Source organism: Papio anubis, chromosome 11 (genome assembly GCF_008728515.1).
Source record: "Papio anubis isolate 15944 chromosome 11, Panubis1.0, whole genome shotgun sequence".
NCBI classification, from domain to species: domain Eukaryota; kingdom Metazoa; phylum Chordata; class Mammalia; order Primates; family Cercopithecidae; genus Papio; species Papio anubis.
The window spans coordinates 31,524,967-31,547,820 of record NC_044986.1 but is presented as its reverse complement, the minus strand read 5'-3'; the positions used below and the strand labels follow the sequence as shown (position 1 = coordinate 31,547,820).

General features: G+C 40.4%; 1 protein-coding gene across 10 annotated transcripts in view; it reads right to left on the bottom strand.

The window, feature by feature from the left end:
- Nucleotides 1–22,854, bottom strand: part of ARMH3 (armadillo like helical domain containing 3) — a 223,943-nt gene that overhangs the window by 86,945 nt on the left and 114,144 nt on the right. For all 10 annotated transcript variants that reach the window (XR_651912.4, XM_009215222.4, XM_009215224.4 and 7 more), the window contains one exon: nucleotides 14,553–14,628. Coding sequence is in view for 9 of the 10 variants with exons in the window: in XM_009215222.4 (XP_009213486.1) it covers nucleotides 14,553–14,628 (76 nt within the window). In the remaining variant the exon portion in view is untranslated. The remainder of the gene's footprint in view (nucleotides 1–14,552; nucleotides 14,629–22,854) is intronic.

Genomic DNA, 22,854 nt, shown 5'->3' with positions numbered 1-22,854 from the left:
TGTTTAAGGTTCTGTGATCCAGGGACTACTAACGTGCAGGGGCAAGGCCCAATACAAAAGACGAACTCTTACCTTAGCCATTCTGATATAAACCTGATAATTTATTTTTTATTATTTTATTTTATTTTTTGAAGACAAGGTCTCACTCTGTCGCCCAGGTTGGAGTACAGTGGTGTGAGCATAGCTCACTGCAGCCTCAAACTCCTGGGCTCAAGTGATCCTCCTGCCTCAGCCTCCAGAACAGCTGGGACTACAGGCAGGTGCCACCATGCCCAGCTAATTATTTTTTATTTTTTGTATGTTGTCCAGGCTAAACTCCTGGCCTCAAGTGATCCTCCTGCCTCAGCCTCCCAAAGCGCTGGGATTACAAGTGTGAACCACCACATGCAGCCAAACATGCGAATTTAGAGTGACTGAACATCTGAGTTATATGACCAGAGCTCTACTCTAACTTTTGGGAAAGATATGTGGAGAGGGAAAAATAAGGGATAAGATGAAAAACTGCACATGGTTTTAAAATAATTTATTTTTTAAGTACCCTAGATATAGAATAGAAAAGAGAAAGGAATTAGGGACCTAAACTATGCCTATTTATACACTTTGTGGCTAGACCTTATAAAAGTTATAATTAGTAGCCGGTATTTTATAATTCAGTGGCTACATTTCCTAGGAAGAGTTTCTTTGGGAAAAAAAATTAACCTTTTCTCAGGCGAAAACAAATTTTTCTTTCCTACCTTGGGATTAATAATAATTAGGGAGTAGCACAACCCTAAAGGATCAGGGATAGTTATGGCAGCCAAAGTAGCCCATCTCCAGAGAGCCAGAGGCTCGAGAGAGCTGGCTGGGAAAGAGCAAATGCCCAGGAATGATAGGATTTGGATTGATGTATAGACTCTAGCCCCCTCTCATCCCTACGACCCCATTATAGAATGGGTCCACTGGAAATACCTTTCTTCTACACTGCCTCTCATTCACTCTCCCCCTCTCAATCTTTCTCTTCCCATAATTTTGATGCTTACCTAAAGAAATTGGAAATAGCATATGGTAGGTCCTGCTAATTAAAAGCTTAGCAGAATAAAGGACATATGTCAGATGACTCATTTTAGACACCCATAAAAAGTTAAAGCTAAGATTAAAAATTAAAGTTAATTTACCATACTATAAAATTATAGGTAGGAGATCCAAATCAATTACTAATGGCACAACTGCAAACCCAAGGCCTTTGCTGTATAAATACATATTTACAGAAATAATAAAGTGAGACTGTGGACCTAAAGAGAAAGGAGAGAATGTGTTCTCCTGCCATCAGGGGGCCACTTACTTACCTACCTGGGACCAAGAGCTATAATATTCTGGAGCAAACTGCCAATCATCCATTTCTTCTCCAATGTTCTTGGTAATTTCATCTGTAACTGTCTGCTCAGAACACAGCCCTTTAATTTACCTCAAGGTCCATACTCTGAGCTACCACTAGACATCAGGAAGCAGCTACTCCATTATCACTGTCTTAGTCACACAGGCAGTCCTTCCCAGCCACCTCTAAAAGGCTCAAGTAAGTATTTGGCATAATTCATTAAGAAAGAGGATGAACACTAAGTTTCAGCCTGTAATCCCAGCACTTTGGGAGGCTGAGGCAGGAGGAGTGCTTGAGCCCAGGAGTTCAAGACCAACCTGGCTGGGCAACATAGTGAGACCCTGTCACTACAAAAAGAAAAAGAAAAAGAAAAGCTGGATGTAGTGGCTCATGCCTGTAATTCCAGCACTTTGGAAGGCCAAGGCAGGTGGGTCACTTGAGGTCAGGAGTTCATGACCAACCTGGTCAACATGGTGAAACCCCATCTCTACCAACAATACAAAAAATTAGCTGGATGTGGTGGCACATCCCTGTAACCTCAGCTACTCGGGAGGCTGAGGCACAAGAATCGCTTAGGCCTGGAAGGCAGAGGTCGCAGTGAGCCAAGATCACATCACTGTACTCCAGCCTGGGCAACAGAGCGAGACTGTCTCAAAAATAAAATAAAATAAGAAAGAAAGAGAAAATGTCCATGTAGTTAACCAATAAAAAGGAATGTTTAATCATTTGCCAAAACAATATTTAAAGTAAAGTCACCAGATACATACAAGATCTCTCCCAACTAACTCACAAACATAATGAAAGGTTCTTCTAAGGTTCCTCAGGCTGGCTGTTCACGTTCTTTTAAAATCTGAGACTTTACACAGGGTGAGGCCCCATATCTAGAAGGCTTCAACTGTTACTCTCAGAGAATGTACCCAGAACCACTAAAGAGATCTTTTTCACAGTCCGGTAGCTTCATTCAGGACAGAGGGCTGAGTTCAAATTGACTCCTTTTCTCCCAGGAGCAATATGCTAGAAACAGTTCCTAATTTGAGCCAATAAAAACAGGCCACAATCGGCAGGCCCTACCTTAGTGGGAGAAAATTAGATACAAAAGACAGGGCACAAGCCAGGCACAGTGGCACATGCTTATAGTCCCAGCTACTTAGAAGGCTAAGGCGGGAGGATCACTTGAGCCCCAGAGTTTGAGGCTGCAAAGAGCTATGATTATGCCACTGCACTCCAGTCCGGGCAACAGAGAGAGGCCTTGTCTCTAAAAGTAAAACGAACAAAAAATACAATACAATAAAATATTTTTTTGTTGTTGTTTTTTATTTTTGTTTTTGTCTGAGACAGAGTTTTTTCGCTCTTTTTGCCCAGGCTGGAATGCAATGGTGCGATCTTGGCTCACTACCTCCATCTCCCAGGTTCAAGCCATTCTCCTGCTTCAGCCTCCCAAGTAGCTGGGATTACAGGCACTCACCACCATGCCCGGCTAATTTTTGTATTTTTAGTAGAGACGGAGTTTCATCATGTTGGCCAGGCTGGTCTTGAACTCCTGACCTCAGGTGATTCACCAGCCTCAGCCTCCCAAAGTGCTGGGATTACAGGCATGAGCCACCACACCTGGCCAATAAAATAAATTTTTAAAAAGACAGAGCACAGTATAAGAATGTCTTCTACAAACCATAAAGGAACTCGACTCTAGTCCTAAAGACTCTAGACATAAAGGAACACACCTAACAACTCCTTTGTTTTTGACACATATCAAAGTACTGTGTCCTTTCAAAATTGTATACCCCCAAAACAATTCTTCCCCTATTATTCCTGTTACTTTTGTACCTGTACTTTGCCATAAAGCTCAATATGCAGACCTTAAGAGCCAATGAGCACTGACTGCTCACATTTTGAGTACAGGAAAAGAAATAGTTGTGGGCTATTAGCTCACCAAGGAATAGAGCAGGATCTAAAATGCTGTGTTTAACACCTACATGTGAGAAAATCTCCCACAAAGGAAATGTATGTATCTAAAATCTAAATACAGACTTTTTCCCCACTATCATCTAGTCCTTGCTCCAGAAATGATAAAGTGGACAAAATTAGAGTCCTGTTTCTAGTGGGTCCTCACTTTCTTAGGAAAGAGTGTCCTCTACAAATAAAGTTTATTGAAGTGGGTGTTGTGTGTGTATGTTATTTAGAGTTGCATAAGAGTAACATTTCTATATTTCACTGGAATTAATTTAGTATAAATCTGAAGCTAATTCTGATAAATTAAGATATGCATACTAAGCCCTAGAGCAAGCACTAAGGAAATAACTCAAAAAACAGTGAGAAAAATCATTAAAGCAATAAAAATGCTTTTTAGAAAATATTCACTTAATGCAAAGAAAGCAATAAAGAAGGATCAGAGGAACAAAAAATGAAATAGCAATACTTCTTTGGTCTGCAGATATTGCATATGGACATAAAACATAGGCTGAATATCCTTATCCAAAATGCTTGGGACCAGAAGAGTTTTAGGTTTCAGATTTTTTTTTTTTAATTTTGGATATTTGCATTATACTTACCAGCTGAGCATCCCTAATCCAGAAATCTGAAACACAAATTGTTCCAATGAGCATTTCCCTTAAGCATCATGCTGGTGCTCAAAAAGTTTCAGATTTTAGAGCATTTCAGATTTCAGATTTTCAGATTTGAGATGCTCATCCTGTACTAGCAAACTGAATCCTGCAAAATATAAAAATTATACACCATGACCAAGTAGGATTTATCCCAGGAATGTAAGGTTTAACATCTGAAAATCAATTAATGTAGTATTTATTTATTATTACATATTTTTTTGAGACGGAGTCTTGCTCTGTCGCCCAGGCTGGAGCGCGTTGGCGCGATCTCAGCTCACCACAAGCTCTGCCTCCTGGGTTTACACCATTCTCCTGCCTCAGCCTCCCGAGTAGCTGGGACTATGGGCGCCCGCCACCACGCCCAACTAATTTTTTGTTTTTTAGTAGAGACGGGGTTTCACCATGTTAGCCAGGATGGTCTCAATCTCCTAACCTTGTGATCTACCCACCTCGGCCGTAGTATGTTTTATCAATAGAATAAGAAATAGAAACCACACAATGGTCTCAATAGAAGCAGAAAAAGCATTTGACAAAATCCAACACCCTTTGATGATAAAAACACCCAACAAACTAAGAACAGAAAGGACTTTCTTCAATCTGATAAAGAGTATCTACAAAAAAAGTTCACAGCTAAATGTTTTAATAAATTAAAACACAAGAACAAAAACTTATTAGGTTGGTGCAAAAGTAATTGCGGTTTTGCCATTACTTTTGCACCAGCCTATAAAACCACCTATAATCCTGCCAACCAAAGATAAGAACATGTTGGTTAATAGCCTCTCAGGTATATGTGTATTCGTTTTGGGGGCATTCTTTTACCACAATGATATAGCCAAGGTTGCATGGTCAAACATCTCCTCAAAGGACTGAAAGTGATAGAAAACACAAACTCTCCCCACCCAAACTATTTTCCCATCAATGATGCAAAGGCACAGGTTGACAGCCGAAGTTCCAGTATTGCCCCTGATGTCAGCTTGTAAATAAATATTATTTTGTATCTCTGGTCCCTACTAAGTCCACATGACTACGGAAAAAGGACTGAACAGAGTTGGGTATGGAAGGGGCTGATAAGGTTCCCAGACTTGCACGATCAGGACAACAATTTTTTAAAGACAATAATAATAAACATGTATATAGCACTGAATATGTGCCAGGCAGTATTCTACATGCTTTATATACACTGTTATTTAATAATCTCAATGATGATATAGGTTCATTGTTATCCTCACTTTATAGCTGAGAAAACTCAAGGAAAGAATGGTTAAATAACTTGTCCAAAGTAATGGTACAGCAGGGACTCAAACTCAGACAACCTGACTCTAGAGTCCCTACTCTTAACCACTACATTATGCTATCCCTTAAACAGAAGAGGGATGAGCAAACCTAAAAAACAAAAAGGAATGGAAATATGTAGGAAAAAACAGGAGAGGCTCCATTTCTATCCCTTATCAGTTAAGTTCCAAATTCAGCCTGATTACAAGTTAAGAAATTTGAGCTGTGGTTATCTCAGAAAAGCAGTGGGGGTCAGGTGTTATGGTTCATGCCTGTAATCCCAACACTTTGGGAGGCCGAGGCTCATACCTGAGGGTCAGTAGTTCAAGACCAGACTGGCCAACATGGTGAAACCCTGTCTCTACTAAAAATACAAAAGAATTAGGCGGGTGTGGTGGCGGGCACCGATAATCCCGGCTACTCGGGAGACTGAGGCAGAAGAATCGCTTGAACCCAAGAGGTGGAGGTTGCAGTGAGCCAAGACTGCACCATTGCACTCCAGCCTGGGCAACAAGAACAAAAGTCTGTCAAAAAAAAAAAAAAAACAAAAAGCAGTGGGCATTAGGGAAACTGGATATCCATGTGCCCAAAAATGAAGTTGGATGCTTACTTTATATCATATATAAAAAATCACTCAAAATGGATCAAAGGAAGCTGCATGTAGTGGTGTATACCTGTAGTCCTTGCTACTAGGGAGGCTCAGGCAGGAGGATCAATTGAGCCCAGGAGTTCAAGATGAGCCTGGGCAATGTGGCAAGACCCTACCTCAAAAAACAAAAAAGGATCAAGGACCTAAATGTAAGGGCTGAAAGAACATAAAACTCTTAGAAGAAAACATGGGAGAAAACCTGATGACACTGGATTTGGCAATGACTTCTTGGATGTGATAACAAAAACATAAGCAACAAGCAAAACAATAGCTAAGTTAAATTTCATCAAAATTAAAAACTTGTGCATCGAAGGACACCATCAATGAAATGAAAAGCAACCCATGGAATGGGAGAAAATATCTGCACATTATATATCTGATAATGAATTAATATCTAGAATATATAAAGAACTCCTAAAACTCAACAACAAAAAATCAAAAATTCCATTAAAAAATGAGCAGAAGACTTCAATAGACATTTCTCCAAAGAAGATATACAAATGGCCAATAAGTATATAAAAAGATGCTCAACATCACCAGTCATTAAAAAAAATGAAATTAAAATCACTATGAGGACACCACTTCACATCCACTGGGATGGCTAGTAACCAAAAAACGGAAAACAGGAGAGAGGCAGAACAAAAAACAAAAACAGAAACAGAAAACAAATGTTGGGAAGAAAGTGAAGAAATTGGAAAGTAACACGGTGCAGCCACTTTGAGTGGCAGTTACTCAAAAGGTTATACAGAGAATTACCATATGATTCAGCAATAACACTTCTGGGTACATACCCAAAAGAAATGAAAGCAGAGTCTCAAAGAGATTTACATACACTCATGTTCACACCAGCATTAGTCACAATAGCTAAAAGGTGGAAGCAACCCAAGTGTCCGTTACCATGAAAATGGAGAAACAAAATGTGGCATATTCATACAATGCAAAATTATTCATCCTTAAAAAGGAAATTCTGCTACATGCTACAACATGGATGAACCTTGAGAATATTATATTAGGCAAAATAATCCAGTCATGAAGGACAAACATTTTGTAATTCCTCTTATATAAAGTTCCTAAAATAGTCAAATTCATAGAAACAGAAAACAGAATGATAATAGCCAGAGGCTGGGAGGAGGGAACAGGGAGTTTATATTTAATGAGTACAAAGTTTCAGTTGAAGAAAAAGAAGTAGCCCTGGAGATGGATGTTGGTGATGGTTGTGCAACAATGTTAATGTACTTACCACTAAACTGTACACTTCAAAATCGTTAAAATGGGCCGGGCGCGGTGGCTCACGCCTGTAATCCCAGCACTTTGGGAGGCTGAGGCGGGGGGATTACGAAGTCAGGAGACGGAGACCATCCTGGCTAACACGATGAAACCCCGTCTCTACTAAAAATACAAAAAATTAGCCGGGCGTGGTGGCGGGCGCCTGTAGAGTCCCAGCTACACGGGAGGCTGAGGCAGGAGAATGGTGTGAACCCGGGAGGCGGAGCTTGCAGTGAGCTGAGACTGCACCACTGCACTCCAGCCTGGGCAACAGAACAAGACTCCATCTCAATTTTTAAAAAATCGTTAAAATGGTAAATTTTATGTTATGTGTATTTTTATCACAAGTAAAAAAAAAAAAAATAGGGCAAATGTAGAAAAAGACTCTAAGAAAATTTCAGGATAAGTTTAGGAGGGGGTTTAGACGCTAAAGTCACACTCATCTAAAACACAGCAGCCCCCAGCTAAAAATCTTAATATTTAATTACGAATGTCTGAATCTCCTAAACTAAGACTTTTTTTTCTTTCTTTCTCCTTCGCCCAGGCTAGAGTACAGTGGCTCGATCTCGGCTCACGGCAAGCTCCACCTCCCGGGTTCATGACATTCTCCTGCCTTAGCCTCCCGAGTAGCTGGGACTATAGGCACCCATCACCACACCCGGCTAATTTTTTGTATTTTTAGTAGAGATAGGGTTTCACCGTGTTAGCCAGGAGGGTCTCGATCTCCTGACCTTAGGATCCGCTCCCCTCGGCCTCCCAAAGTGCTGGGATTACAGGCGTGAGCCACTGCGCCTGGCCACGACTTCTTTACTGCACTGCAGTTCCTCAAGTCCACCTATGACCTATTGTAAAACTTCATTTTGCAGCATAAACCAAACTAGGGTAAAACAGATGATTAACCACATGGGATTCAGTGTTTGGTTTTTCAATTCTAGCTGTAGTCTTAAAAGATTAGGGAACAGTGACCATTAGAATGATACGTAATGCTCCCAGTCATTGGGTAAACAATATTATACCAGCTTCATTTTGGTGCTTTGTTTTAATCTGTATAATGCTTTTCATTTTCTCTAATGGGAGATCAGCAGGGTCTGATTAACAGAAAAAAAAAAAAGGTCATTATTGATAAATTCTAACTCAGTGGAGATCATCTGAGCTTACTTGCCACCTCAGAGCAGACAACTGCAGAATAGAAGATTATGTTCATGTACTCCCTGCTATTCAAGAGTCAACAGCCCAATGGCTCTGCTTCTATCATTAATCATTTTAGTCCACATTTACTTTTCACTAGACTAAGTTGCATCCTTCAGCTGAAGTGCCTGGGCATGAAACTGCTTCTTTCTCATTGGTATCCACTTTGTTAAGTGAACTATAGCAATGTGGCAAAGATTTTAGCCCAAACAGGTGAGTGGGCAAAGGAAGTTGGGGAGATTTTGGCTGGATGAGACTTCACATTCCTTCCTAACCCTAACTTTGCTATAGACAGTGATTACTGCTTGAAGGCTTATTTCCTGTGACATTCAGAATTCTGCACACAGCCTATTCCAAAGGATATTATACTCAATAACCCCATTATCTCAGAGACTGCTGAAAGCTATTCTTGTTCCTTAGCCTCCCCAGCAGTGTACACTTAACCATGTGTGTGTGTCTGTGCACGCACACATGTGTGCACCCATGTATGAGGGTAAGAGTGTTTTTTAGGGTGAAAGAAAACAGCCACATAAGCAAGAAACAAGGGTGGGTGAGGGGACCACTTTGGCACTGGAAGAAAAAGACCATGAAGTGAACAGGAAGACAGGAAGCAAACTCGCTAGGTGAACAATTAAGAGATTTAAAAGAAATACACTAAATTCTCATTCCAAACCCCAGGCTTGTCACTAATTCTAACAGTATCTGAAAAGTCATTCTTGAAGAAATACTGAACTTCAGCTTAAGGCATTCCAAATTAAGAAAAAAGTTAATACATTAACCATAGTTAAAACCTATCCACCTTAAGAAAATTACAGATCAGGAGAATCACCTACTTGCAGTGTGATTCAGTCACTATTTCTTTCTGTGAGCAATCAGAGAATAGGATTTTGAACTTGGTCCTAACAAAATGCTCATTAAGTGTAAAGCATTAAAATTTTTATTTGAAGAGATTCATTAAGGGCCTCAAATTACTTACCCTGAAAGTTGTTTGGTTAGATGAAGGTCAGACTTTAGTCTCTTTCGAGTAATAAGGTTAATAGCAGACATCTTCCTAAAGTACAAGACTTCACTGGGATTGCCTGCCAAGTGTTGGCAGGAACTATTTAGCATGTAAGTCTTCAGGCAAAAAGTTCCCAAATTTTGGGATAAGTTTAGGAGGGGTTTTAGATACTAAAGTCACACTCATCTAAAACACAGCAGCCCCCAACTAAAAATCTTACAATTTATTTACAATGTCTGAATCTCCTAAACCAAGACTCCGTTACTGTGCTGCAGTTCACCAAGCAGCCCTGCACTGGCCCCTCAAAGTACTCCTTTGTGAACCATTAGATCTGTGGAAGCAGCTGAAGCAACAATTACACCAACAAGTGGAATCTCAAAGGTGGAGCTATATATATATATATATTTTTTTTTTTTTTTGGTATAGCAAAGCAATGACACAACTCTCCTATAGAGAGGAAAACATACAGGGTCCTGTTTGTGTTCCAATAAAAACAGCAGTCTCTAAGCAGCTGCATTTTAAGAATCTCACTGAAGGATCAAACGGGGAGAGGCAAATTGTTTAAACATAAATAACTTTGACAGTTAAAGAACTAGCATGACTAGGCCATGAAAGACAAGTGAAAAGCAAAAAGACTGACACTTGAGCAAATTTAGGCTCCGAGTGTGTCGAAGTACTTTTGACTTTCACTGTCACAATCTAAACTAAGTATTCTTAGAACAGAAAGGTCTACAGCCTTCCTGCTGCCTTTCACCTGCTGGGGAGACACAACATTATGGTAGTCATTAGATGCACTGCATTCCAGATCTCAAAGACATAGTTTGGAGATATCGTCAACTGGCAAACTAGTCTGGAAGGCCTCACAGCTGTTAGGTGTCTGAAGACTTCACATGCAACCCAAGCCCTTCTTATGGTTATTAAAGAACATACTACAGAAGAGGTGGCTAAGAGTTTGTTCACTCTGCCTTAAAAATCCTTTTGAGATGTGGGATCAGCACAAATACCTTTTATAAACAGCAGAAGCAAATGCTGCACAACATCAGAATTTTACTGCTAAGCATTTATATCTCTATCCTTGATCATCAACTTGGTGTTAAATACCCCACAGTATTCCTGGATAACCACAGGTCAGATTTTCTGACACAGGTTCTTGTTTTCTAAACCACAGAAAGTAGTGTCATGGGTATCTAACACAAGCTATTAGCGAAAAGGCAAAGGAGCCTAAGGCAGCACTCATTACCATTGGTTCACTGGAGTACACACTTCCAAGTCATACTATTTTTTGCTCTCTGCTAAGAGAATACTGACTGAAAAAAGAAAACTCCCTGGACTGCCCTCATTCAAACATCAAGTTCTCCCTACCAAGGAAAGTAAAACATCTCTCAAGGTTAAGGTAATATCTTAACTTTTATAGAAAAGAAAAATGGGCCAGGTGCAGTGGCTCATGCCTGTAATCCTAGCACTTTGGGAGGCCGACGTGGGTGGATCACAAGGTCAGGAGTTTGAGACCAGCCTGGCCAACAAGGTAAAAACCCCATCTCTACTAAAAATACAAAAATTAGCCGGGCATAGTGGTGCGTGCCTGTAATCCCAGCTACTCAGGAGGCTAAGGCAGGAGAATCACTTGAATCTAAGAGGCAGAGATTGTAGTGAGCAGAGATCATGCCACTGCACTCTAGCCTGGGCAACAGAGTGAGACTCCATCTCAAAAAAAAAAAAAAAAAAAAAGAGGAAAACTGAAGATGTACTTAGGAACTACTCTAAGGAAGGGTCAAAATGCTAAATCTAAAAACAAAAAAAAAACAAACAAAAAAAAAAACACACTATGGCAATTTCTCAAAAAATTAAATATAGAATTATCATATGACACAGCAATTCCTCTTCTGATATATGTCCCCAAAAAGTGAAAGTGGGGTCTCAAACAGATACTTGTATACCCATGTTCATAGCAGCATTATTTATAATAACCAAAAAGTAGAAGCAACTCAAGTGTCCATCAACAGATGAATGGATAAGCAAAATGTGGTATATACAGACAGAGGAATATTATGCACCCTAAAAAGGAAGGGAATTCTGACACATGCTACAACAGGAATGAACCTTGAAGACACAAGTGAAATAACCAGTATTTTATAGTTCACCAGGAGCTTTCATATGCATTACGTCATATAATTCTCACAACCGCTACCTGGTGAAATAGTTGCTATCACCATCAGCTCCACTTTACAGATGGTGGATAGAGGTCCACAGAAGCTAAGTAACTCACAGTAAGTGGTAGAGACAAAAGAAAAAAATACAGTTTTTCCAACTCAAATTTCCATATTCCTTTCAATACATCATGGTGAGTTTTCTGTTTACCCCTCCATGTTAGTCTTCAATGCAGCTTTACAGAAGGAGGTATTACGGTTTGCAAGAAAGAGCAGCCCTGAACTTGGACTTAGAAGACCTAGGATTAGGCTGGGCATGGTGGCTCAGCCTAATTACGCCTGTAATCCCAGCACTTTGGGAGGCCAAGGCAGGTGGATCATTTGAGGTCAGGAGTTTGAGATCGGCCTGGGCAACATGGTGAAACCCCATCTCTACAAAAAAATACAAAAATTAGCTAGGTGTGGTGGCACGTGCCTATAGTCCCAGCTACTTGGGAGGCTGAGGTGGGAAGATTGCTTGAGTCTGGGAAGCGGAGGCTGCAGTGAGCAGAAATCGCACCATTGCACTCCAGCCTGAGTGACACAGTCAGACCCTGTCTCAAAAAAAAAGGAAGAAAGATGGGGAAGGGGAGGAAGAGGAAGGGGAAGAAGAGGAAGAAGGGAAAGAAGAGGAGGAAGGGAAAGAAGAGGAGGAAGGGGAAGAAGAGGAGGAAGAGGAAGAGGAAGAAGAAGGAAGAAGAAGGAGGAGGAGAAGGAGGACCTATTATTAATTCTCAGCTTTGCCAAGGAACAAATATGGGGACTTCCACAATATACAACATCTTTAAGACTCAGTTTCTTCACTGGGAAAAAGTATATTTTTAAAAGTATATAATATACCCTATAAAGTTTGAAGATTAAAGAAAGTAATGTAAGAAAGAGCAGCACAAAGTCTGGCATTTAATAAGTAAGAATAGATGTCAGAAAAAAAAACGGTAGACTTTTGCAGGCTTAGTACCACCTGTATTTTTCCCTGATCTGGCCTTACTGTGGTGACATTCAATCACTCCTTTTCAATAATCTCTTCAAAAAATTGATTTGTTTGTTTTGAGACAGGGCCTCACTCTGTTACCCAGGCTGCAGAGCAGTGGCATGATCTGGGGCTCACTGCAGCCTCAACCTGACCTCCTGGGCTCAAATGATCCTCCCACCTCAGGCTCCTCAGCAGCTGGGACTACAGGCATGTGCCACTATGCCCAGCTAATCTTTGTTTATTTTGTTTTTTAGAGACAGGGTCTCACTATGTTGGCCAGGCTGGTCATGAACTCCTGGAATCAAGTGATCCTCCCACCTCTGCCTCCCAAAGGTCTAGGATTACAGGCATGAGCCACTGAGCCTGTCCATGACTGGATCTTTTTGCTACTTTAGATGTATACTGAGTCAGATTATTAGCAATAGTAAAAATGATGTGATTATTGCAGCAAGTTAATCAGAGAAATTTAAGGAATGAAAATGAAGGTATAGGCCTGATAGTCATACAAAGAGAAGAAAGAGGTTACATGGTAACAAGGCTCAGCCCAGTCCTTTCTTAGCTGTTGGAAAAAGGAGAGGTCAAAAGCTTAAATTAGCTGCTTGATGGCCCTTGGGAAGAACAGGGACAGCAGCCAAGCCAGAAACCACCAAAAGGAAAAGCAACAAAGTAGAAGATAAGGCAAGTATAAAGGAATGTGATCAAGGAAACAGGCCCCACAGGAAAAGGAGCTGCCTGGAAGGCCTACATAAATACATGAATAAGTCAACACAACATAAATTATACCCATATGCACTTCATACCCTAGCCCAGAACCTGGTGCTTCATTCAAACACCCACATTTGTCATGCTGCCCTTGGGTCATAAAGGGATATTTGGGAGAAGGCAGTTTGTAATTTCTGATTCTTACAGAAAATTGCATTTATCATAAGGCCTCATCACAGTATCTGGATTATTTGCTAGGTGCGGATATGTATTTATTTGTGAGATTTATAAAATTGTGTTTGACGCAAAATGACTCTGGGGACAGGTAAGGCAGATCAACCTTCACTGCAATCTTGTTAGCACATCTCACCCCATGCTCCCTCATCCCAGTCCTCCTAACACACACATTTCACACTTCTCCTTTTATGCCCAGATGTGCCAAACATGGTAGTAAATCACTGCAGGGACAGGACATTTTACATTTAAATAAAAAGAAAGAAAAGATATAGGAAAAAAAAATCAGAGACCAGCTATGTCACACATTAGAATCTATACCAAGTTGTAAATGTGCATTACTATTACTAGGAATGTCTGGCAAGTCTTACATCTGGAGCTAAATCAAGTTCCCCATCTGTTGGATTTGCCTTTTACTCAATGTTAATTTTTCAATTGTTTATAAGAACAATGTAATAACTGTTGAGAAAACAAAAAATCATAGGCACAAAGGGAGCAAGGAACAGAAAAAAAGTCGAATTTAGGTTTCCCAATGGTGAAAGCACTTTCTCCTCTCCATTTACCAACAGCTCACACCAGCGCATGGGTGGTGCCTCCTCAAGACCCTGACCAACTCCATGCCTAACACAACTTTATCCAATACATATGGCACTCTGTAATTGCCTTGCTGTTTCATAAGCAACCTAAAATGACTCAGCCCCATGGACTCCATTTGCCTCTGTTTACCATAAATAGAAACAGTCACGTAAAGTAAAAGGTCAACATTCTAGATCTCCATGAATCATTCACTGAAGGCATGGAGAAAAGCGGAAAATCTTTGGAGAAAAGCTTTCAGATGACCTATACACAGAGCACTCTGGCAACTAGCATGCCTGAAAAGGGCTTGTAACCATCTCTCAGTAAAAAAATTCACAGAACAGCCAGCACTTTGAGCTGTTTCAATATGATAAAATAAAATCCTCGTGTACTCCCGCTTTTCCTGATCAAGTACGACAATTTTTCTTCCACTCCTACAGACATCAAGGCTTAAAATAGTAGTAGTGTTTAACACACTCTACTTAGAAAGGTACAATAAACTTAAGGAAGAGCCAAGGAACTCTGCAAGAGATACTTCTCATTCCTTACCTGATATTAACCAATGCATGGGTCACCTTGCTAGCTGCTTCCTTCCACTGGCCTGCATTGGTAGAAAGCCTCAGGACTGCAAAGAAGGAAAGAACACAGATCTGTCAAATCCCCGGCATAAAACACAAACATGAGGAATGAAGACACATCTCAGAATAGCACTCTCAGAATAACCAAACAAAGCCTATGCCAATCTTCTGTTAAAAACATCCTCAGCTTAGATAAAAATACAAGGGCTTATAGAATTCTCTCAACTATTTTCACTCGAGTTTTTTCTCTAACTTCTTTTCACTTTCTATCAAAATACTCTACTCCTTCTCTGCCTTAGGTTTTCCCTCCCCTCTGCTAACAGGGTTCCATAACTTAATTTTTGCATGCATTTACAATCTACACTGGGGTGGTGATGTGAGGGTAACCTGGTTGCCATATTTATCATTTCCCTAATGGTGGGGGGGCTGATTTAGTGTAACTGGCTGGCTTAGTTGATGTCCCTTCCTACTCTATGTATATGTATAAACTCCTTAACATATAAACTCAGTCAAACAGGACACATCCACATATAGGATGGTCATGTGTCCATCAAGGATTAACCTTTTTTTTCTTTTTAAATTATACTTTAAGTTCTAGGGTACATGTGCACAACGTGCAGGTTTGTTACATATGTATATATGTGCCATGTTGGTGTGCTGCACCAATTAACTTGCCATTTATGTTAGGTATATCTCTTAATGTTGTCCTTCCCTACTCCCCCCACCCCACGACAGGCCCTGGTGTGTGATGTTCCCCACCCTGTGTCCAAGTGTTCTTATTTTTCAATTCCCACCTATGAGTGAGAACAGATTAACCTTTTTTGCTCCTCTGACTTAACTGTGTGACCTACAAAATGAATCTACAAGAATGTTCTTCCCTTGTGTGACCAAATTCTCTCCCTTTTCCAAACTCACACACAGAGGAAAGATAATAGAAATACAGACCTGAATATATCCTCTATCAGCTATGATCTTCAGAGTCACACATTAAAGTACTTATGCCATTTTAGAAAAGAGACAAAACAGCACAAGTGCTCCTTGAAAGAGCAAGCACATGGTAGGCACTCTAAGTGTATGTTTTAATGAATGCTAATTAATAAGAGCTAAATATATGGAGACTTTACTATGTGCCAGGCACTGGACCAAGTTAGGGTATATGTAATGTAGCATACAGATGAGGAAAACTAAGACTGAGAGGAGACAAGTACAGTAACTGATTGCAGTCATTCACACAAGTTGTAAGTAGTGGAGCTGGAATTTAAACCTGGAGGGAAACGACTCAAGAGCCTACGTTTATGTAGAGAAGAACAAGATCTCTGAAGCCAATGGTCAGGGTCCAAGTCCAGCCCCTGCCACCTACTAGAGAATAACAGCAATACCTATATGAAAGAATTGTTATATATAAAGTTCTTAGATTAGTGCCTGCCACATAGTAAATAAATTTTAGCTATTATTAATTTTAATAGACTACCTCCCAAATGAATGAATGAATGTACTGTATCTGAGACTTTCCCAAAAGAAAAAAAGGACGGCCTCACTAACATTAAGAAATGTGTGACCAATCTGTATATGATCTTCATAGCTGAGTACCATCACTATGTACGCCTGACCCAAGATTCTCAAGAGCTATAGCAGCAGCTCAGTCAGAGGGGAGCGCCTGTGGCTGTAATAGGGGAAAGAAAGCTCATCTGGCTGCTCTACATCTGTTTCAGCAATGTCTCATGTTTATAAATTCATGCAATTTTATGAAAAAGAAGATAAGACAGAAGGCTTAATAAAACACATCAACAGTGCTGCTTTTTTAATTTATAAGATTTAGTGCAAGGGAATTTGGTATAGTTCCAAGTTAGAGCTCTACAGTCTGAACTCAGGTTTCACTGAGTGCATGTGTGAATTTATTCATGTCATGAACAAAATTGTTTCAGGAAGCCATACATGTATTGTTCAACTCAATTGTGAAATTTATTTAGATGCATTGGTTTTTCACCAGATCCCCCACAAAATCACAAGTTCTCTGATGGTAGAACCTAGACGTTTATGAAATGGAGCTGAATTTTACCTCCTCACATTTTCACAGAGGTATTAAACTCTGTCCACAGATTACTTCTCTGTAATACCCTGTCAGCTCTGTTCTTTACTGAACAGGCACTCAGATGACCTCATCACTGCATTTCCTTTGGAAACGCCATTGGTTTTTACATTCTTTTTTGAGCTACCAAATTGAAACACAAAATTATTTCAAAATTCCCTAAAAGTCTCAAACTAAAGCAATCATTTATGTAGTAAATTATGGTACACAAAAATAATATGCAACCATTTAAAAAGAGACATGAAAATTACAAAAAATACAAATTGTACTTTAAAAAACACAAGCTAGAAGGATATCATGATTACAACTCTGTAGAACTATGTATGCATGTGGGTTAATATACAACAATGAAAACAGCAGTAGTACTAGAACCAAGGAATTATAAGATTTTAAATATTTTCTATGCTTTTCTTTAGTATTGGTAATTGTCTTTTATTTTAAAAATAATAAAAGACAGATTAAAACACGTCATTTATGGTTCTGGGTGCCTTCTGTGGAGGTCCTTCCCATACAGTGGACTTCACTGCAGCCAAACAGGAAGATTAAGTGTGTGCCTTTACCAAAAATGTCTTAGTGAGCCGGGCGCAGTGGCTCACGCCTGTAATCCCAGCACTTTGAGAGACTGAAGTGGGTGGATCACTTGAGGTCAGGCATTCAAGACCAGCCTGGTCAACATGGTGAAACCCCATCTCAACTAAAAATATCAAAAAAAAAAAAATTAGCTGGGTGTCGTGGCATGTGCCTGTAGTCCCAGCTACTCAGGAGGCTGAGGCAGGAGAATTGCTTTAACCCTGGAGGCAGAGGTTGCAGTGAGCCAAGATTGCACCACTGCACTCCAGCCTAGGCAACAGAGCAAGACTCCATCTCAAAAAAAAAAAAAAAAAAGTCTTTCCTCTTCTAGCCAAGATGCAGTAATAAGACATAACTTACCCTCCTACTTTCAACAACAGAAACCTGGACAAAACATATGAAACAGTGGTTGTCAGACATTGGAAAACAAGCAATATAGAATTGTGATCCCCCAAAAGGAAGAAAACAAAGAAGGTGAACCCTGCAGGGCTGGGAAGAAGAATCTAAACAGAAGCCAGAAATTTTGCAAAGTTGAAGATACAGAGATCAGCATTTGGAGAGGCCAAGACATCTACAGGATGTGGGGCAGAAAGCTGGCAAGGAGGGAGTTTGACAGACAGCTCTGGAGATCCCTTGTATTTCTTGCAGACACTGATCTATGCGTACAGAAGAAGAAACTACCCAAGGCTGAGGGCGAAGAATCACTGGAAAGGAGAAGAAACTGAGGAGCTCATGACACGCTCCGCAACGAAAATAACTTGTGTTTCCACCAGCAAGAGTGGAAAGACCTAATAACACATGGAGTATCAGGCAGGTTCTGTAAATGGGTACTGCATTTGTAATGGGACAAACTAGCCTACATTCAAGGTTGCTCTTGATCTACCCTCAACCCTTAAAAGCAAAACCTGAAAAGATCCAACTGATTCCACATAATATAATCACATTCCAGAAAAAAGTACAATCTTACATAAAAGAAACATAACAAAATCCAGCATCCACATCATAAAAATCACAATTCTAAATTCTAATGACAAAAATAACCAGGCATACAAAGAAATAAAAACATATGAACCATAAGAAACAAAAAAATATGAAGCATAAGCACAGGGAAAATCAGTCAGTAGAAACAGACCTAGATATGAAGAAAGACAATGGAAGGAGAAGACAAGGACATTAAAACAGCTATTAGAAATATGTTTCATATATTCAGGAAGACTGAGGAAAATCTGAAAATGATGAGCAAAGAAATGGAAATATTAAAAAAGAAACCCATGGCTAAGCACAGTGGCTAATGCCTATAATCTCAGCACTTTGGAAGGCTAAGGCAGAAGGATTGCTTGAGCCTATATATATATAAAATGCATATGTATTATATATTATATAATATATATAATATATGGTGTGTGTGTGTGTGTGTGTGTGTGTGTGTGTGTATATAGAGAGAGAGAGAGAGTCCAAACTGAGAAGAGCAGGGACAAAACATATTTGAAGAAATCATAGCCAAAACATTTCCACATTTGATGAAAACTAGAAATGTACAGATTCAAGAAGTTCTAAGAAGCCCAAGCAAAATAAACATAAAGAAAACCATGCCAAGGCATGTGATAATCATATTGTTGAAAATCAATGATAAAGAGAAAATATTAAAAGGATTCAGAGGCTAGGCATGGTAGCTCATGCTTGTAATCCCAGTACTTTGGGAGGCCAAGGTGGGTGGATCACCTGAGGTCAGGAGTTCGAGACCAGCCTGGCCAACATGGTGAAACCTTGTCTCTACTAAAAATACAAAAATTAGCCAAGCATGGTGGTGCACACCTGTAATCTCAGCTACTCGGGAGGCTGAGGCACAAGAATCACTTGAACCCAGGAGGAAGAGATTGCAATGAGCCCAGATGGCACCACTGCACTCCAGTCTGGGGGACAGAGTGAGACTCCATCTCAAAAAGAAAAAACATTCAGAGAAAAACAAAGATATTATGCACAGAGAAACAAAGATGAAAACAACAGACCTCTTACTAGCAACTATGTAAGCCAGAAAACAAAGAAATGAGATTTTTTAAATAATGAAAGAAAAATTTTATATTAAACAAAAATATGGCGGAGTAAGCCCACTAAAGCCTTATCTCCTGCTGATTACAGCTAAAAACTCCAGACAAAACATGAAAAGTAATTATCTGAGGGCTCTGAAAATTAAACAAAAGCAGACAGATTATAGAGGGAAGTCAAAACTTGGAGAAACACTCACAAGAGGCTCAGTTTCCAGGTTTTATTTTTCCTATTTTCTCTTACATCTTTGCCCCAAGAGTCAGCCGGTTCCAGAGCTGCATAGTGGAACTGTGTGGATGGCTAAAACTCCAAAGCAAGCCTCATCTTTCTGGAGAAAGAAATCGAGAGGCCAGGCGCAGTGCCTCATGCCTGCCATCCCAACACTTTGGGAGGCCAAGGAGGGTGGATTACTTGAGTCCATGAGTTCAAGACCAGCCTGGGCAACAGGCCGAAACCCTGTCTCTACAAAAAATACAAAAATTAGGCCAGGCGCAGAGGCTCACGCTTGTAATCCCAGCACTTTGGGAGGCTGAGGCAGCTGGATCACCTAAGGTCAGGAGTTCGAGACTGGCCTGACCAACATGGTAAAACCCCATCTCTACTAAAAATACAAAACTTAACCAGGCGTGGTGGTGTATGCCTGTAATCCCAGCTACTCCGGAGGCGAGGCACAAGAATCACTTGAATGTGGGAGGCAGAGGTTGCAGTGAGCCGAGATCGTGCCTGGGTGACACTCCAGCCCGGGTGACAGAACAAGACTCTGTCTCAAAAGAGAAAAAAAAAAATCCAGAAGATTATAACTAATCTCTGAGTGTATACAACATAACATTAAAAATGTCCAGGAGGAAGCCAGGCTTGTGGCTCATGCCTGTAATCCCAGCATTTTGAGAGGCCAAGGCAGGCAGATCACCCGAGGTCAGGAATTCAAGACAAGCCTGGCCAACATGGCAAAACCCCATCTCTACTAAAATACAAAAAATTAGCCAGGCATGGTGGCGGGCACTTGTAATCTCAGCTACTGGGGAGGATAAGGCTGGCGAATCTCTTAAACCCAGGAGGCAGAGGTTGCAGTGAGCCACTGCACTCGAGCCTGGGCAATAGAATAAGACTCTGTCTCCAAAAAAAAAAAAAAAAAAAAAAACTGTCCAGGAGGTAATCCAAAATTACTCATCTTATAAAGAACCAGAATATATAATAAAACAGAAAAATGTGACCAATTCTCAAAAGAAAAGGCAAAAACCAGGTATCTGAGATGGCACAGATGTTAAAATTATCAAGGACTTTAAAGCAGTTATCATAACTATGCTCCATGAGGAAAAGGTAAACATACTTGAAACGAATGGAAAGACAGAAGTTCAGCAAAGAAACTGAAGCCATAACAAAGAACCAATTAAAATATTTAGAAGTAAAGCTGGGCACAGTGGCTAATGCCTTGTAATCCCAGCACTTTGGAAGGCTCAAGTATGAGGATCACTTGAGCCCAGGAGTTTGAGGCTACAGTGAGCCAAGAGTACACCACTGCACTCCAGCCAGGGTGACAAATATTTAGAAGTAAAACATGTACTATGTGAAATAAAGAATTCACTGAATGGGCCTAAAAGCAGAATAGACTGACAAAGGAGTCAGTGAATATAAAGAATAATAGAAATAATTAAATATGAAGAATAGAGACAAATGGGGGAGGGGAGGGACAGGGCCTTAGAAACATATCGGACAATATCGAAAAGTCTAATCTTTGTGATACTATAGTCTCAGAAAAGGAGGAGACAGAAATTGGGACAGAGTTTCTGCCCCCAGTGAAAAAAGAATGGCTAATAACTTTCCCAAATTTGCTGAAAGTCAAGAGGCTCAGCAAACCCCAAATAGGATGAACTCAAAAGAAAAATTGTGCATAGACATCTCATAATCACACTGCTGAAAGCCAAAGATAAGGGAAAAAAAAAAAAAAAAAAAAAAACTTTTAAAAAACAAAAAAAAGCCAAGCGCGGTAAATCAAAAAAAAAAAAAAAAAAAAAAAAAAAAAAAAAACCTTTTAAGAAGCTAGAGAAGGCCAGGCGCGGTGGCTCAGGCCTGTAATCCCAGCACTTTGGGAGGCTGAGGCGAGTGGATCACGAGGTCAGGAGTTCAAGACCAGCCTGGTCAAGATGGTGAAACCCCCGTCTGTACTAAAAATACAAAAATTAGGCCGGGTGCAGTGGCTCACGCCTGTAATCCCAGCACTTTGGGAGGCCAAGGCGGGCAGATCACGAGGTCAGGAGATCGAGACCATCCTGGCTAACACGGTGAAACCCCGTCTCTACTAAAAATACAAAAAATTAGCCGAGCGTGGTGGTGCGTGCTTGTAGTCCCAGCTACTCGGAGGCTGAGGCAGGAGAATGGCGTGAACCTGGGAGGCGGAGCTTGCAGTGAGCTGAGATTGCACCACTGCACTCCAGCCTGGGCGACAAACCGAGACGCCATCTCAAAAAAATAAATAAATAAATAAAAATAAAAATAAAAATACAAAAATTAGCCAGGCGTGGTGGCAGGCACTTGTAATCCCAGCTACTCGGGAGGCTGAGGCAGAGAATAGCTTGAACCCGGGAGTCAGAGGTTGCAGTGAGCCAAGATCAACCCACTGCACTCCAGCCTAGGTGACAGAGCAAGACTCCGTCTCAAAAAAAAAAAAGCTAGAGAAAAACAACATACTACAAACAATGGAACAATGATTCAAATGACTATAGATTTATTTTCAGAAACCATGGAGGCCAGAAAAAGGAGAATAATAGCTTCAAAGTACTTAAAGATAAAAATTACCAACAAAAAATTCTATATCCAGCTGGGTGCAGTGGCTCACACCTGTAATCCCAGCTACTGAGGATGTTGAGGCAGGAGGATCACTTGAGCCCAGCAGCTTAAGGCCGCAGTGAGCTATAATCACACCACTGCACCCCAGCTTGAGCAACAGAGCAAGACCCCATCTCTTAAAAACTAAAAAAAACAAACAAAAAAAACACCAGGCACAGTAGCTCACACCTGTAACCCCAGCACTTTGGGAGGCCAAGGCAGGTGGATCGCCTGAGGTTGGGAGTTCAAAACCAACCTGACCAACATGGAGAAACCCCATCTCTACTAAAAATACAAAAGTAGCTGGGCATGATGGCGCATGCCAGTAATCCCAACTACTTGGGAGGCCGAGGCAGGAGAATCACTTGAACCCAGGAGGCAGAGGTTGCGATGAGCCGAGATTGTGCCATTGCACTCCAGTCTGGGCAACAAGAGCGAAACTAAAAAATAAATAAATAAATAAATAAATAAATAAATAAATAAATAGACCCTATATAGTAGCAAAGTTTCTACACTTTATTGAAGTGGTACAATGCTAACTTTAAGTAGACTGCAAAAGGTATATACAATGTTATCTTAGAGTAACTGCTAAAAAATACAAATATAGCCAAAAAGCCAACTAATAAATTAAAATGGAATATTTAAATATATTCAAATTATCCAAAAGAAAGCAGAAAAGCAGGTACAGAAGAGCCAGAAAGTGGGGGGAGGGGCAAACAAAATAAGTGGTAGAACTGAAACT